Here is a 16,606-nt window from a genome sequence, read left to right as displayed (position 1 = left end):
AAGCAAGTGCCAGTAAAACTCTTCAGCTACTCTCTCGCAAGGGGAATGTCTCAAGACAGACAGAACCAGCTAAAGCTGCTTGCAGAGCATATTCGTCTTGAGCAGCCTGTCGGCAGAAAGCTTTGTACCACTTTGTTTCGACGTCTGGCGAAAGCATTTGCACTTCACAGACTTCTAGGTTAAAGCACAAATCTCTCATGCTGAGTCTGGCCCTCGGCTGCCCTGGCTGCTGCCTGTAACAGCGGAACTGGCATGACACAGACGCTCCGGTCTGCATGTAAACCATGAGCTGCATCAGCTCAGTTTCCCTTAGCAGAGACCCAGAAGTGCCTGCCTAGAGCGTGTCCTGACTGAGTCCTGTTCAGTCCCCTGATATTCCATGTGACATCAAAACCACAAGGTTAAAAAAATCATCAGGAAGTTTCAGTTAATACATGGTCAAGGCCCTGGGGAAAGTGCTTCTGGGCCAAACACAAGCAACAGCTGCATCCAAAAGTAACCTCAGATTATCACAGACAAACACACAGCCAAGCTGACCACCTACAGCGAGGAGCTGAGAGCCCATGTGCAGAAGTGTGGCCCAGCGATGCAGGGGCACTACATCCAGTGACTCTTGCTTTGATGCAGTGCTGTTAAATGAGCTTGCTCGGGTATGGCAAGAGTGTGGCTTTGGGTACTCACATACAAGCTTTCAAAGAGGCTTTTTAATCCCAAATGACTTTATGAGATTGTCCTCTGAAAGACAGAATCCAATACTTAAAGGACTGGATAGTTCAGACCAGAATACATTTGTTCTGTCAGTGGTATCTTGGGGGGCATTAGAAAGTGTCCAGCAGATTGAGGGAGGTTCTCCCCCCCACCTTCTCTGCCCTCATGAGGCCCCACCTGGAATATTGCATCCAGTTCTGGGCTCCCCAGTTGGTGAGGGAGAATGATCAACTGAAGATAGTCCAATGGAGGGCTACAAGGATGATGAAGGGACTGAAGCACTGCCCTAGGAGAAAAGGCTGAGAGACTGGGGGGCTGTTTAGCCTGGAGAGAAGACTGAGAGGGAAATCTAATCAGTGTCTATAAATATTTGAGGGCTGGAGTGAGGAGGGAAGGGAGCTCTGCTCACTTGTGCCCTGTGATAGGACAAAGGACAACAGATATAAAGTAGATCACAGTAAGTTCCACCTCAACATGAGGAAGAACTTCACTGTGAAGGGCACAGAGGACTGGAATAAGCTCCCAAGAGAGGTTGTGGAGTCTCCTCCTCTGGAGACTTTCCAGCCCTGTCTGGATGCATTCCTGTGTGACCTGCAGTGGATTATATGGTCCTGTTCTGGCAGGGGGGTGGATTCTAAGATCTCCAGAGGTCTCTTCCAACCCCTAACATCCTGTGACCATGCTAAAACACACACCTAAGGGGGGGAGGGGCAGCAGAGTCATGGTACTTAGGGAACCTCCCCAACATTTTTTGCTGTCTAATGCTATTGTTCATGTGTGCCTCACCCTGGTAGAGGCCTGGCACTCTTGTGGAGTAGGTGACAAAGGTGAATGGCTTTTTGTACACACTATTTGAAGAACCCTTGCTAGGGACAACACCTATAGTAGAAGTGGAGGTTTGGACTTGCTTGCCACTGCTCAGGCATGTGCTGAGGGAACCATTGTGCAATAGACTTTGGTTTCCTGGTAGATGCAAACCCATATGGATCCAAGGTTTGTTGTAACAATGCCATGTGAATGCCTGCCTACAGTTCATGCAATTTCTGCATACTGAAGCCAGGGAAAGACTAAGCCTCTGCTGGATGTGGAGCTTCATGATGTTCTGCTATAAACAGGTCACTTCCAAGAACAGGCTAAATCAAGTTTCACAAGTCTGGTCTCCTGCCTCTAAGCATCTCCTAGGATTGGTTCCCAACCTGAAGCCCATAAAGACCAACCAAAAGAAGAGCACACACATACAACACAGCTGATCAGTTTAATAAGTCTACCTTGTTACAGAGTAATACTAATAGCAGAATACAGCACTTCATCTCTCTGACCTCATCTAAGGACAACTACTTGCTCCTGACTAATCCTTGTAACTCAAGTGATTGGACTCTTTAACTGAAATACTCCCTGAACATGGAGGCAGTTTAGAGTACATCTTGCCAGCTGGTTTGAGATTTCAGAACTACAAGTTGCTCTAGCAGATAGTGCCCTGTTACACTGTCTGTGCAAGGCTAAAGAATATATGGCAGCAAGAAAAGGATATTGGCAATATCCTACAGTCAATGTTATATGAAGTGTTAAACCTAGTCCTTAGCTTCTAATAAACCATATTTTACATGGAGACACTGCTGTTTATAGGCACTACAACAGAGCAGTGAAAAAAGCAGGAGCTGAAGAATTCAAAGGTGTAGTGACTTGGGCAGACAAATTTCATCTTCAGCTGTCCACACAAGTTTCAGACAGCTCTTCTCTCAAAGCTGCTAAGAGCAACCACCCTTGCAGCTTTTCCTTAAAAGAGATCCAGTCTCTCACTCCTGTGCTTTTCACTCTTCCACTTCAGCACTTGTTTCCTGCAGTGCATTGCTCTGGTTATGGATGAAGGCAGTGGCTTCCAACTCTCCCAGCTGCTCAAGCAGAGAGGCACAAGGATCTTGATCTTTAGAGTCCGTCGCCTTGCGCAGCCTCTCGCGAATGCGCTGAGAGCACCGCAGGGGGGTTAAAATGATCAGGTCTTTGTCACTGGAGTCATTTGCTTCATCCTGCACCTTCAGACTTAAGAAAGAACAAACAAAATCAACCAGACACCACCATATGCCTTACCTCTGTAGTGTTTAGCAGAACAAGCAAGTCATTACGCCTGTTCAACTCTCTTCCATTCCCACAGCCTAAGACGACTGGATGTACAACTCTTTCCTCAAAGTGCTTTAGTCTGGGAAGCCTACTGACAAGTTTCTGAAGAAAGATTCCCCTGAATCCCATCTGCAGAGAAGTGTTCCTGCTTTAATGACACACTCTGATGCTAGTGAACAGCTGCCAAAGTCTAGCTTCATCAGATGCTCAAAGCAAGCACAACTTCCTAGGTCTGCTGTTGTGGAAGAAAGCTTGTGTCAAGAGTTTAGAACCTTGTCTGTTGTGTCCCGAGATTACTCTCCAGACTTTGGCCTCAAGATACAATTAGGATCTTCACAGTGCAGTTACACCTTGTTCACTTGTGTTGTATGATGTATGACCACAGCTACATCTGCAAAGGGGAAGACTGGGGATGTCTGCTCTCTCTTTACCTAGGCTCAGTGCAGAGCTGCTGCTGCCACATGGATTGTGGGCAGGGATCTTAAACAAGGAATTTGTGTCTGTGCCACAAAGGATGATTACCCTGTAGCAGGGAATTCAAAGAGGCAAAGCAGTTGGAGTAACTAGGGGAATTCCTTTAAAAAGGCTTCCTTCTGAGGGAAGAGGAAGGAATTCTAATCAAAAGTAAGTTCTTGTCAGCTTTTAACTGGGTGTTCACAAACAGTGCCTCCCTGTGTCAACAAGGCAGACATTACTGCAAGCCTTCCATAGTTACCTGAAGTAATCTTACCTTTCCAAGTGTGGCGTGGCAGATGGATTGTATGTCAGAGATGTGGTGTTCTCCTTCTCAGGAGAATTAAATGCTTGGGCTGTGTCTTTTACCTCATCATCTTTCTGCTCTTCTGCCTCATACTTCACTTTCTTCTTCCCACGCTCTTTAGTCCTGTGCCTCCTATTCTTTTTTGGCAAAGTCTTCTCACTTGGTTTCAAGCCTAAATCCATTCCTTTCTTGATCACTTCATTTCCACTTTCTGCCTTCTTGTCATCACTCTCCACTTTTTGGTTGTCATCATCATAGCAGAGATCCTTGAAGGCTTCCTGAACCTGCTCTACAGATGAATTTGGTTCTTTGTTGACTTCCACTACTTCTTGAGCTTCTGTGGCAGCTCCCTCTAAAGTTTAAATGAGAATGGAAATAAGTATGTGTTGAGGATGAGGCACAGAAGTTTAAGTTACTAATAGTTTTAGTCACCTTAAACCTGCAACCTGAAAGCCCTAGTTAAGAGTATCCTAAGAATTCATTCTCTTGCTTCCCAAGGAGAGCAGTTCAGAACAAGAGCCTCTGGGATAAGATGGCTCTCATGTTGGACAGGCAATGTGTACAGCTATTTTGCTTCCCAAAGCAGAGTATTTACCACCTTTAACTGACACTGTGCAAGTGCTAGTTCAGGAGTTTGTGTCAAACAGGCAACTGATTCTGGGCTCACAAGAATATTTATTTACTCTTTATCAGGCTAAAATAGTTGAACACTGCTTTGCTAGAGTTTCAGTAGGAAGTTTGAATGTGAGAGCACCCCCACCACTCAGTTTAACATGCCTACCATGGGCAGTCATTAGCTCTGTCAACGCTGGTTTCAAGGACAGCTGAGTGCAAAATGATCATAGATGAGTGCAAAATGATCATAGATGAGTGTTCATGGAACAGTTTAAGGTAGGCACAAGTAGTTAGCTCATGCTGCCTCTCAGGCCAGCCATTTAAGTAGGCTAAGAGTACCCTGACTTACCATCCTGAGACTTGAAGAGGCTTGCAGTGTTTTTCAGAGTCTCCACTAGTGCAGATCGTAGCTCCTCTTTGGGCTGAAAAAAAGCCATTTTGGAATTGGTTTTTCTAGAAAGATATAAATCACTTCAGCTTATTTGGTGTTGCAGTTACAGGGGAAGGGGCACAGACCACCAGGGTCACGTTACAAACCCTTAACACTGCAGAAGCACAAGTCGGAGCAAGTGAATCTCATGTGCTCTGTATTTGGGGCACCAAGGCTGTATTTGGTGCCCTGAAATCTTACTAACAGTAAAGCACAGGAATTAAGTCCACCAATAAATGTAAGATTAAGTTGCCTTGGGTTTCTAATGATACTAGAAGAAGTTATGGACTAAGACTTCTAAGTGGAGCATCCTAAGTTATTTTGATGATGCTAAACCTTTCCTTTTGGAAGCAGTGAGTACCTACAGTGGTTACAGAGCAAACTAAATCAGAAGTATTTTATTTTCAGGTAGCTCACCACATAGTGAAGTGCTTGTTAAAATCAGAACTAGTATTTTCTACACAAGTTTTCAGGACAGCTGCTCACCATGGCTCCTGCCAGAATGGCCTCCTCATACACAGCAATAAGCCTTTCAAGAGGACCTGTCCGCTCCAGCTGCATGCAGCAGATCCAGTACTGCGCAAGCTTTTTAGTGCCAGGGATGTTCTGAGTCAGCTCCTCCAGCATGGCACGTATTTCATCACCTTGACATCCCTGAAGTCAACCAAAAAAGCACAGATCTAAATGCAGTGAACATTTGGAGGTGATAGATTTTGGCTGGTTTAGAGAATTAGAGAGCAAGGAGGGGTGTGTTTGCTTGCTTTCAATTTGGAGAGTAACCCTGAGTTGCAGGTGGCAAGCATCTCCAAGACTGAGCTATCAGCTTGAACAGAAGAACTGCCACTCACCTGTTCTTTCAAGTGAGGATTATTTACACAGTGTTGTAGGCAGAAAGGACAGTAAAATGCAGAGGCATCTTCAGAACTACTTAAGACAGACTTCCATAGTTCAGGCAAGTTACTGGAAGTGCAAGTCTCCTTTAGGTTAATTCAGTGCAACTCTCATGACATTACAGCCTGCCTTATTGGGTAGGCCAGTAGTTAGCTAAGCTTAAGTGCAAGCTGATTTCTTCAGATGTTGGCACAACACTATATTGCTTAACCTGGGGAGCAACTAGTCCCCCACATCTGATTCAGAGGACCAGGATGCCCATAGGATTTGCATGTTGTAAGGAGCAATATGATGAGAGCTTGGCAGGCAGGGGAGAGAATACCTGTTCAGCTAACTGCAGGCATGCTGCAAGAGTCTTGTTGACTTTCTCACTGTGTAAGACATCCTCTACAGAATCATCAGAAGAGAATTCATTTTCTTCCCTTTTAGGCTGGGGTCCCTGAACCACAGCTATAGGAGGTCTCTTCATCACTCTTCCTCTAGATGCTCTCCATTCATCCAGGCAGGCTCTGCATTTAAGAATACCATTAGCTGGAGCAGCAGATGTTTCATCATCTTTTACATTTACCAACACTAACTAGGCTAAGTTGTACAAAGATGCACTTCCCAGGCAGTCCTTGAGCCCTCTCCCTTTAATCCTGAGTGGAATACTGTTGCATTTAGACTTGCATGGGAATTTCCCAGCCACACATCACTAGCTGCTTTAGATAACCTGTTGAGGCAGAACACTCTCATGTCTTCCCTTCCAAGCAGCTAGGAGAGACTTGGGCTGCAGAGGTTAGGAAAGGGTAAAACATGCTTCCCATTTATTCTGCTGCATTCCCTCCCTACCCTAATGGCACTTCAAACCAGGAAGCTAGAAACTGCATCCAAAGGAAGCATTGGGAACAGCCCAACACACCCTATCACAGCTTTCAAAATCTGAAAGCCAGGTGCAAGCTGAAGTCTTCCCACACATTTCCATGCTGAACCCTACACCAGTTGTAACTGAATGACATAGCACAAGGAGTTCTATCAAGAGCAGACTTCCAGATTGCAATCCATCACCCCATCACCTAAGGTGCATCCACCAAAAGGAAAGATGTGTCCCTGACAAGTGTTCTCCTTCAGTGCATCAATGGTCTCACACACACATCCTATCACTGGTTTTTAAAGCAGTGACACATGTGCAGTGCCCCTACAGGACTGTGTCATGCTTAAGGCTACACAACACTCAGCCTAACACACAAGAGGAGTTCAAGCAACAGATATTCTGTTCATAACCACACAGAACAAGCTATAAGCCTGAAGAGCTGCTGCAAACACTTTGCACCCCAGTTTCTCAGCTTTACAGTTTCAGCCTGCTGCCCTTGGGCAGCAAATTCAAAGACTCATTTTTCCACCACAGCTACAGCAAGAAATAGATCAAAAAAGGATATTCTTGGAAAGAATCATCTCCAGAGATCAAGCTCTAATGGTGAATAATTCAGTTACCTTCTGTCTTGTGCTGGCAGAAGAGATTTCCTGTTGCCATGAGTTTTAGAATGCTGAGCTGGCTTTGCATCAGCAGCAACAGACACAGGTCTTGCTGGAGCTCCTGGTCTTGCATCTTCAGAACAATTTGCTTGTCTCTTCACTCCTAGTGCTCTGTGATCAGAGCTGTTAGAAGCAGCCTTTGCTGGCTGCTTGCCACCCATCATGTTTTGGGCTGCTGCTTTTTTTGGGGCTACAGCACAGGTTGGTTGCCATTTCTTCAGGCCAGCCTGGGAGCCAGTGGCAGCTCTGTCAGATGGCTTGCTCTGGAACGAGAGAACACCATGTGGCTTTACAGCACTGGAGCAGTTTTTAACTTGGATAGCTTTCAGAACTACAGGGCAGCTGCCTGTGGGCAAAGAACTTACTGCTGGTTTGGTAGTGGCAGAAGGAAGCAGCTTCCTGTCTGGCACAGAACTGTTCTCCCCCTCAGGTTTTGGCGCTCTTCGGAAGGAGTTGATCTTGGACTGGATAACTCTGCCCCGATATATGCCAGGCACTGACTTCTTCGGCAGGCTGGCAGTTGAACTCTGCTTTTCACCAATCAGTTGTTTCTCCTTCATGCTTTTCATTTGCAAGAAGGTCTTGCTAAGTGACACATGCTGAGACTTGATTGCAATGGCTTCACCCCTGGAAGCATGCTCTCCAGGTCTGCCGTTGGTGCCTGGTAAGGCACTTGTCAGGGAGACTGTGGAAGAGTCTGGAACAACATTTTTCTCCGAGGTTCCACTTGCCTGGTCCCATGGCAGTTTGTCAGCATTCTCTTTGTTTTCCTGGAATCAAAAGTATGTGCTTGGAGAGGTTAGAAGTAGGTTAGTATTGTGGGTTACTTGTATCCAAAGAGGCTTCCCACTGCTTTATAGGACTGATTAACTCTAAGTGCTACTTCAAAAGCATCTACAAAGGTAGTGCTTATGCACTGGAGTGTGTCAACTGTTGTTACAGAGTTCTCCTACACAAAAAAGTTGTTATGATTGTTTAAACTCTGCCATGGAAGTAAAGCAGCCTAAGCTGAAGGCTACTCTTCTACAGAGACAAAACTCCAAGCAACTGCTGGCTTGCAACTGGCAAAAGTCACCTCCTAAGTTAGAAGAATCAGTTTCAACCTTGCTTTAAGCTGAAAGCCATATCTCAGTTTGCATACCCCAGCACTTGATGGCAGCAGCATGGATAACCTGGAAGCATGAGGTAGTGAGTAAAGCCTTTACTGAGGCAATGGGGCTATGTTACCAGGTCATTTGTCTTGCTGATGAGTTGTAGGATGCTGTAGTTAAGACACCTTCATTTTACTGCTCCCTGAAACCCTGCTGTTCTCAGCATGACCTTAGCCTAGAGGCCATGAACAGTGTGACCTAACTGTTTTTCCCTCCCATGGGGAAGATGCTCTGTAGCAACTAAGTCAGCATTGTCTAAGCAGCAGTTTATAGAGGAGTGAAAGAGCCAGGAGCCACAGCAGGGCAGGCTCAGGCAGGTGGGCTGGGCCTGGCCAGAGCTCACCACCATGGTCAGTGCTGTGTTGTGTCACTTTATGGACTATTTTGTTACTTTTACTGTTATTCCTCATTATTTTCTCCTCTTTCTGCTGGCCTATTAGACTTTTGCTTATCTCACCTCACAGGTTTTTGCCTTTTCTCCCAGTTTTCCTTCCCATCCCACTGGGGTGTGGGTAGTTGTGCAAGTGGCTTGTAGAGCTCAGCTGCCAGCTGAAGCCATGAGGCTGTCTGCCATGAACAGAATCTAAATAACTCCCCCAAAGGCTGACAACCAAAGAGTTGACTCTTGGGAAGAGTGGTTAGAATGTAATAATCATTTCAGTAACAATGATGTGCTCTTTCAAACCCTCTCCAGCCAGTTCTCACTAACCAGTGCATACAGCAATGTCACAGCTCTCCAGCAGGCAGGCAATAAGCTGTCACTGCACAAACTGCACCCTGCACTTGCAACCTTCCCATGCAACTTAACAGCATGAATTGAGTGGAATGTTGTAGCCACAGAGGCAGTGCCATCACTACTTGAGTATCAGTCAGAGCTTACCATTTCTGGCTTTGAAGAGGTCAAGATCTGTGTTGTGTCTTGGAGCTTATTGCCAACTGCTCTTCTAGCTTTGCTGCTGCTTAAAAAAATATTAAAGAGACATCTCAAGTCATGCTGCAACACAGCAAAGGAATGTGTTCTGACAGTAAGGTTACGTGGCCTGGGCAGCAAATCTTAGCCTGGAGAAGAGGAGGCTCAGGGGAGACCTTCCTGCCCTCTACAACTCCCTGAAGGGAGGTTGTAGCCAGGAAGGGGTTGGTCTCTTCTCCCAGGCAGCCAGCACCAGAACAAGAGGACACAGCCTCAGGCTGTGCCAGGGGAGGTTTAGGCTGGAGGTGAGGAGGAAGTTCTTCACTGAGAGAGTCATTGGTCATTGGGATGTGCTGCCCAGGGAGGTGGTGGAGTCCCCATCCCTGGAGGTGTTCAAGAGGGGACTGGATGTGGCACTTGGTGCCATGGTTTAGTCATGAGGTCTGTGGTGACAGGTTGGACTCTATCTTTGAGGTCTCTTCCAACCTTAGTGATACTATGAAAGGGAGGCAAGCCAGAGCAGAGGTGTTACCTGAGTGATGGCTGGGTGGCTTGAATGGGTATCCCAGAAAATGTCTTCTTTCTTGACAGATATTCCTCAACCTTTTGTCGTCTCTGTTCTAGAGGATTAACAAAAGAAAAGGGACACTTTCAGCCAAGAAATAATGCCAGGTTTAGTCTGACAGAAAATGGAACTGCAATTAACCCAGCACCAAGAGATTATGAGAAACAGACACTGGGTTATGAAAGCTTTTAGCTTAACATTCACATCTGCCCTGTGAGGAGAGGCTGAGGGAGCTGGGGTTGCTTAGCCTGGAGGAGGTTCAGGGGAGACCTTCTTGCTCTCTACAACTACCTGAAGGGAGGTTGTAGCCAGGTGGGGGTTGGTCTCTTCTCCCAGGCAGGCAGCACCGGAACAAGAGGACACAGTCTCAGGCTGTGCCAGGGGAGGTTTAGGCTGGATGTTAGGAAGAAGTTCTTCCCAGCAAGAGAGATTGGCCTTTGGGATGTGCTGCCCTGGGAGGTGGTGGAGTCACCATCACTGGAGGTGTTTAGGAAGAGCCTGGATGGTTGAGTTGTTCAGATGGTGCTGGGTGCTAGGTTGGACTCAATGATCTCAAAGGTCTTTCCCAAGCTGGTTAATTCTGTTCCATCTCAGGATGCCTTACACATTCTCTGGTTTCTTGAGGAAGGCCATATTCAAGGGCCAATTGAACATGAATTTCACAGCTGTCTAGGATGGCTGTGGTGCCACATTGAGGGAAAGAGATAGTTGAGTGATAGGTGGAAGTCAGACTCAATTCTTACCTCCTGGATGCCTGTCCAGTCTTTCACATACTCACTGTTGGTCCAGCAAGCACACCTCTCACTTATGATAGTAGTAAGGTAAATAGAGCACACAAAAAATACCATGCACATGAACCCAACCAACCAGCTGCAAAATCTGGCTTCTCCTATCAGCTGGGTATCAATGTAAATGCTGGTTCAGTGGGAGCATTAACAACAGCACAAAATGATCCTGTAATGGTCTTGAGCCAGCTGTCACTGTCTTAACACAGGCAAGCATTCCAGCACAGGACACTACTTTGCATGTTTGCACTGGTTGACTGCACACCAGAAACACTCATACTGCACAGGACCACTTTGGTGATCCTTTCCTCATTCCTGCAGGGAGACAGTGACCTTGTCTTGCTGGGAGCAGTTGGGATAAGATGGTCCTGCCACTCAAAACTAATTCAAGCATCTACAAGTCAGTCTAGGCAGTTAAGCTCCAAGTCTCACAGCTGTTTCATGGTCAGGGGGATGCAAGAATAAGAAGTTAAAGCATTATCTTCGAATAATACTTCCTTTATGGCATTCAGGAACTCAGGGCATTGCACCATCCTCCATCATAGACTCGTTCAGTAGCAGAAGTGTTAGAACAGAATTAGCCAGGTTGGAAAAGACCTTTGACATCGAGTCCAACCTATCACCCAGCACCATCTAACCAACTCAACCATGGCACCAAGTGCTTCATCCAGGCTCTTCCTAAACACCTCCAGGGATGGTGACTCCACCACCTCCCTGGGCAGCACATCCCAATGGCCAATCTCTCTGTCTGGGAAGAATTTCTTCCTAACATCCAGCCTAAACCTTCAATGAGCTTCCATACAAAATCCAACTCCTGCCCTTCCTAGGCAGCCATAAATCCCCTTTTGAATCTCTTTGCACATATCTGCTATCATCCACATTCTCTCTTGGCCACTGTTCTTCATTCACACATCTGCAATCTCTGCAAGGTCCACCTCTATGTTCCCTTAAAGCTGAGATACTTTTGTATTCCTGCGGGTCAGGCTGTAGAAGTTGCTTAAACATTGTTGTCTTTCAGGAGCTAAATGACAGCTTCGAAAAGAATTAAGCATTTGGTAGTGCACTCTCCGTGCTAAAAAGTTGTCATTCCACAGGGCAGGGTAATTACCCTCAAAGCCTCCTCTTGTTACAGGAGAGATAAAAGCCAAGTTTCCTCCGGGACCGGCACACCAACGGCTGAAGCTCAGGCGGCAGAACGGCTCTGGACCTGGGCTTACGGCAGCGCAGTTTCATGCGGGACACAACGCTGTGCAAACCCACGTCAAACGCAGCCCGAGGTGTGACAAGGCACCCCGCCCGCCCCCGGAGGTGCGGCAGCCTGTCTGCAGCCCTCCTGGCACCTTCTGCTTCACAGGCTCAGCGGGCAGCCTGTCTGCAGCCCTCCTGGCACCTTCTGCTTCACAGGCTCAGCGGGCAGCCTGTCTGCAGCCCTCCTGGCACCTTCTGCTTCACAGGCTCAGCGGGCAGCCTGTCTGCAGCCCTCCTGGCACCTTCTGCTTCACAGGCTCAGCGGGCAGCCTGTCTGCAGCCCTCCTGGCACCTTCTGCTTCACAGGCTCAGCTGGCAGCCTGTCTGCAGCCCTCCTGGCACCTTCTGCTTCACAGGCTCAGCGGGCAGCCTGTCTGCAGCCCTCCTGGCACCTTCTGCTTCACAGGCTCAGCGGGCAGCCTGTCTGCAGCCCTCCTGGCACCTTCTGCTTCACAGGCTCAGCTGGCAGCCTGTCTGCAGCCCTCCTGGCACCTTCTGCTTCACAGGCTCAGCTGGCAGCCTGTCTGCAGCCCTCCTGGCACCTTCTGCTTCACAGGCTCAGCTGGCAGCCTGTCTGCAGCCCTCCTGGCACCTTCTGCTTCACAGGCTCAGCGGGCAGCCTGTCTGCAGCCCTCCTGGCACCTTCTGCTTCACAGGCTCAGCGGGCAGCCTGTCTGCAGCCCTCCTGGCACCTTCTGCTTCACAGGCTCAGCTGGCAGCCTGTCTGCAGCCCTCCTGGCACCTTCTGCTTCACAGGCTCAGCTGGCAGCCTGTCTGCAGCCCTCCTGGCACCTTCTGCTTCACAGGCTCAGCTGGCAGCCTGTCTGCAGCCCTCCTGGCACCTTCTGCTTCACAGGCTCAGCGGGCAGCCTGTCTGCAGCCCTCCTGGCACCTTCTGCTTCACAGGCTCAGCTGGCAGCCTGTCTGCAGCCCTCCTGGCACCTTCTGCTTCACAGGCTCAGCTGGCAGCCTGTCTGCAGCCCTCCTGGCACCTTCTGCTTCACAGGCTCAGCGGGCAGCCTGTCTGCAGCCCTCCTGGCACCTTCTGCTTCACAGGCTCAGCTCTCACGGACTCCGAGCAGCAGCGTCCCCTCACCGCAGTTCAGCTCGGCTAACTTGCGGAGACTGAACCAGTCACAAGGGAACACAGAGAAGAGCTGAAGGCCAGAGCGGCGCACCTGCTCGATGTGCTGAGCTGAGGCGTGCGCCTCGCTGCAGCAGCCCTGGCCGGGGGAGGCAGGGGGAAAGCATCAGCCGCAGCTCCGCGGCGGCAGGGAGGGGTCTCACAGTCCCTCATGCACCGGATAGGGGCCCCAGGACCGCGAAAGCCAAGACCCCACCTGAGGCGCTTGTCTCCCGTTTGCTGGGGAGAGCGGCCAGCTCCCCTCGCCCACCAGCGTCTTCCTCACTCACCGCTGCACGAGGGAGGAACGACGGACAGCTCCAACAGAGCGCCCGGGCTACGACGCTCAGCCCGGAGCGGAGAGCAGCCCAGCCGTTCGGAGCCCTGTCCCCCGGAGCCCGCCTGGCATGCTTACCTCGGTAGGCCGGCTGAGACCTGCGGCTAGCCGGGAGCTGAGGAGCACATCGCGCTGCCATGGCCGCCCCCAATATAAACGGCGCTGCCAGGGCCGTTTGGAGTACCCGCCGCACCGCGCCTGCCCGGCTGGGCTGGCCGCGGCACTTGAACTGGCCAATGGCGAGAGCGCGCTGGGAGGAGCGGGGCGGTGCCTCCTGCCGCGGCAGGAAGGTGGTGGCTGCGCCACACGCAGCCGCCAGAGGGCGCGGAGGGGCCGGGGATGGGGCCTGAGTGCCCTGCGGCGGCGGGCGGGGAGCGGCGGCTGCGGCCCTGTCTGCCGCTGGCAGAGGGAGGGCGAGGGGCTGCGCGTCCGCCATGGACAGGTTCGCGTGGACCAGCGGATTGCTGGAGCTGGGGGAGACACTGGTGGTGCAGCAGCGTGGCGTGCGCCTCTACGACGGGGAGGAGAAGGTGACGGGAGCGGCGCTGCGCGGGGCCTGGCGGCCTGGCAGGGCCCGGCGGACCAGGGTTGGGGCAGGGGAGGCGGCAAGGGGTTAAGCTACCGTCGTGGGACCCCGCCGAGGGGGCGTCAGGGAATGTGCCTGTGGGTGGTGTCGTGCGAGGAGGGGTGTGAGGAGGGGTGTGGAGGGGGCTGCCCTGCGGGCGGAGCATCGATTGGCTGCGGGAAGTTATTTTACTCCTGGGTCTGGCGGGGCTTGGTTGCGTGAGGAGCTCCAGGCTTTGTGGGGCAGAGGGAGGCCTGGGGCAGCGTGTGCCAGGGGGAGGCAGGGTGGGCATCCCCCCAGGGACGGTGTCCCTGTCACGAAGGCTGACGTGTGACGTGTGCTGCCGGGGCCGGGGCCGGGCCGGGGCCAAGGCCGCCCCCGCGGCGCGGCAGCCAATCAGCTGTGCTCCTGGCTCTGACGTCAGCGGAGCTCGTGCCGCGCCCGCGCGGAGGGGCGGGGCTGGGAGGGACTGCGCAGCAGGTTGCTCAGGACGGCGCCGGGGCAGGCTCCGGGGGGCTGCAGGGACTCCGCCACCGCCGGTGTGGAGAAGTTCCTCCCCATGGAGCTTCCTGGATGCAAGCTTGTGCCCATTACCTCTTGTCCTCTCATTGGCACCACTCAAAAAGGGTTAGCACCATCCTCCTTTGTCGTCTGTCCTCTTTTTGTGCCCTCTTCCTCACCCTGTTTCTCCGGAGACCTCCTTCATGGACTCCTTGGCTGACGTTTTTGCCTGTTCTTCCTCACCCTGCAGTCTTCCCTGCCTCCACTGGGTGCCTTACTGCGGATCGGTGCTATACCCTCTCTCAGTTAAAAGATGGGTGCTGTCACACAGTTCACGTTTGAGGCGTAGCTGGGACAGGCTCTTTGGTTGTGCTGGTGAAACAGCTCTCTGCCCTGCCTTTTCCTCTGGACCTACATACTCACATCTTCTCCTCACTGTTGGACTAGCTCTTGAGCACTTCATTTTGCCACGCCACAGCAGTTGCATAGCCTCATAAAAAGCTCTGAAAGTGCACCTGAGGTTTCACAAGCAGGGATCAGTTTGCTGACACGTGCTTCACATACTGATTGCCCTCTGGTAAATAAAAGAACTTTTCAACAGTGGCCACAGAAGTCATCCTGCCCTGTGCTCAGCACTGCTCAGGCCACACCTGGAGCCCTGTGTCCAGTTCTGGGCCCCTCAGGTTAGGAAGGAGGTTGAGATGCTGGAAGGTGTCCAGAGGAGGGCAACAAAGCTGGGGAGGGGTCTGGAGCACAGCCCTGTGAGGAGAGGCTGAGGGAGCTGGGGTTGCTTAGCCTGGAGAAGAGGAGGCTCAGGGGAGACCTTCTTGCTCTCTACAACTACCTGCAGGGAGGTTGCAGCCAGCTGGGGGTTGGTCTCTTCTCCCAGGCAAGCAGCACCAGAACAAGAGGACACAGTCTCAAGCTGTGCCAGGGGAGGTTTAGGCTGGAGGTGAGGAGAAAGTTCTTCACAGAAAGAGTTGTTGGTTGTTGATTCTGTGAACAGTAAAGTGGGCAGAAGAAATCCTCCTGTGTGACAGGCTGGAAGATTTCAGACTGCATAGCATGTCCTTGTTAGGTTCTTTTTCTGCATATCTTTTCCTTTCTTTGTCAGCAAATGGAGTTCTCAAGCAAGAAAAAACCTGTTTGAAACATTAAGAAGGTTTGTGTGTCTTGCCTGACATACAGAGGGGGGAGATCCTTCAGGATTTCTGGGGGACAGTTGCAGAGGGAAACCAAACAGGAAGTTTTATGCTCTTTTCCTTCATTTTCCCCTAGGCTTCCTTCTTGTGTTTTCTGCAACACAAGCCAACAAAGCAGCAGAGAGCTGCTGGAGCACTGGCTCCTTGAGTCTGGTGTCTGTGGTGTGCCATGTTTCCAGGGCCAGCATGTGTGCACCTTGCTAGCTGCATTTGTTGTTGATGTGGTTTGTTTCTCTCCTGTTCAGGTGAAGTTTGACAGTGGAGTGTTACTGCTTAGCACACACAGACTGATCTGGAGGGATCAGAGGAATCATGTAAGTCCCACTTCCTGCTTTCTTTTATGTCACTCAGCTGTTAATTCCATGGTAAACAACAGGCAAAGACTGCACACAAGAGGAGGTTTTTCCTTCCTCTGTGTGTGGTGTGCTTCACAGGCACAGCACATTTGTTTGCTCACAGTGAAAAGGAAATGATGCCCAGGAGTGTTCCTTCACCTTGAGCTCTTCTAATAAGGCACTAATGGAGAGCTGGGAAGGGGTAAGAATGAATCCTGTAAATGTTCCTTTTCCCTGGCACACAAAAACCCAGGAGAGAAGAGTCTGATCCCCTGCACCAAAGAGCACTGCTTAGAGCCTGAAGCTGAGGGTGCCAGGTACATCATAACGTGAACTGCTCTGCCATGCTCTTGTCTAGAAAGACTTCTTCTGCCTCACTGTTTTCTAGTCAAGGTTCTCTGATTTGTGCTCTGACCATGTAGTCCCAGACCACCATTTGGGAATAGAATAGAATAGAATAGAATAGAATAGAATAGAATAGAATAGAATAGAATAGAATAGAATAGAATTAACCAGGTTGGAAAAGACCTTCAAGATCACTGAGTCCAACCTATCACCCAACACCATCTGATCAACTCAACCATGGCACCAAGTGCCTCATCCAGGCTCTTCCCAAACACCTCCAGGGATGCTGACTCCACCACCTCCCTGGGCAGCACATCCTTATTGCTGTCTACAACTACCTGAAGGGAGGTTGTAGACAGGCAGAGGTTGGTCTCCCAGGCAGCCAGCACCAGAACAAGAGGACACAGTCTCAGGCTGTGCCAGGGGAGGTTCAGGCTGGAGGTGAGGAAGAAGTTCTACACAGAGAGAGAGATTGCCCATTGGAATAGGCTGCCTGGGGAGG

General features: G+C 50.4%; 2 protein-coding genes across 5 annotated transcripts in view; one reads left to right on the top strand and one right to left on the bottom strand.

Annotated features, from left to right (window-relative positions):
* Positions 1-1,944: 1,944 nt before the first annotated feature.
* Positions 1,945-13,349, bottom strand: CKAP2 (cytoskeleton associated protein 2). 3 transcript variants are annotated; one of them, XM_068165260.1, is made up of 10 exons: positions 13,235-13,347; positions 9,631-9,718; positions 9,069-9,147; positions 7,403-7,807; positions 6,996-7,300; positions 5,845-6,031; positions 5,118-5,285; positions 4,551-4,623; positions 3,557-3,938; positions 1,945-2,748 (listed from the first exon to the last, which is right to left on the bottom strand). In XM_068165260.1, the coding sequence occupies exons 1-10, from the start codon at positions 13,293-13,295 to the stop codon at positions 2,520-2,522; spliced, it is 1,977 nt and encodes a 658-aa protein (XP_068021361.1). In that variant the 5' UTR covers positions 13,296-13,347; the 3' UTR covers positions 1,945-2,519. The 3 variants fall into 3 exon arrangements, with proteins under 3 accessions (XP_068021361.1, XP_068021362.1, XP_068021360.1); XM_068165261.1 differs by having other exon boundaries at positions 9,069-9,144; XM_068165259.1 differs by having other exon boundaries at positions 6,996-7,807; positions 13,235-13,349.
* Positions 13,350-13,492: 143 nt separating this feature from the next.
* Positions 13,493-16,606, top strand: part of VPS36 (vacuolar protein sorting 36 homolog) — a 28,663-nt gene continuing 25,549 nt past the window's right edge. Inside the window, exons 1-2 of one of the 2 annotated variants that reach the window (XM_068165300.1) lie at positions 13,493-13,686; positions 15,670-15,738. In XM_068165300.1, coding sequence (XP_068021401.1) covers positions 13,591-13,686; positions 15,670-15,738 — 165 coding nt within the window. In that variant the 5' untranslated portion in view covers positions 13,493-13,590. Of the gene's footprint in view, positions 13,687-14,242; positions 14,349-15,669; positions 15,739-16,606 lie in introns of those variants that run through there. The other variant, XM_068165301.1, reaches the window with a different exon arrangement.

This window comes from Melanerpes formicivorus, unplaced genomic scaffold (genome assembly GCF_026170545.1).
Source record: "Melanerpes formicivorus ecotype bairdi unplaced genomic scaffold, bMelFor1.0.p_v2 SCAF_87, whole genome shotgun sequence".
In the NCBI taxonomy this organism is placed as follows: Eukaryota; Metazoa; Chordata; class Aves; order Piciformes; family Picidae; genus Melanerpes; species Melanerpes formicivorus.
This window is presented reverse-complemented; position numbering and strand designations above follow the sequence as displayed.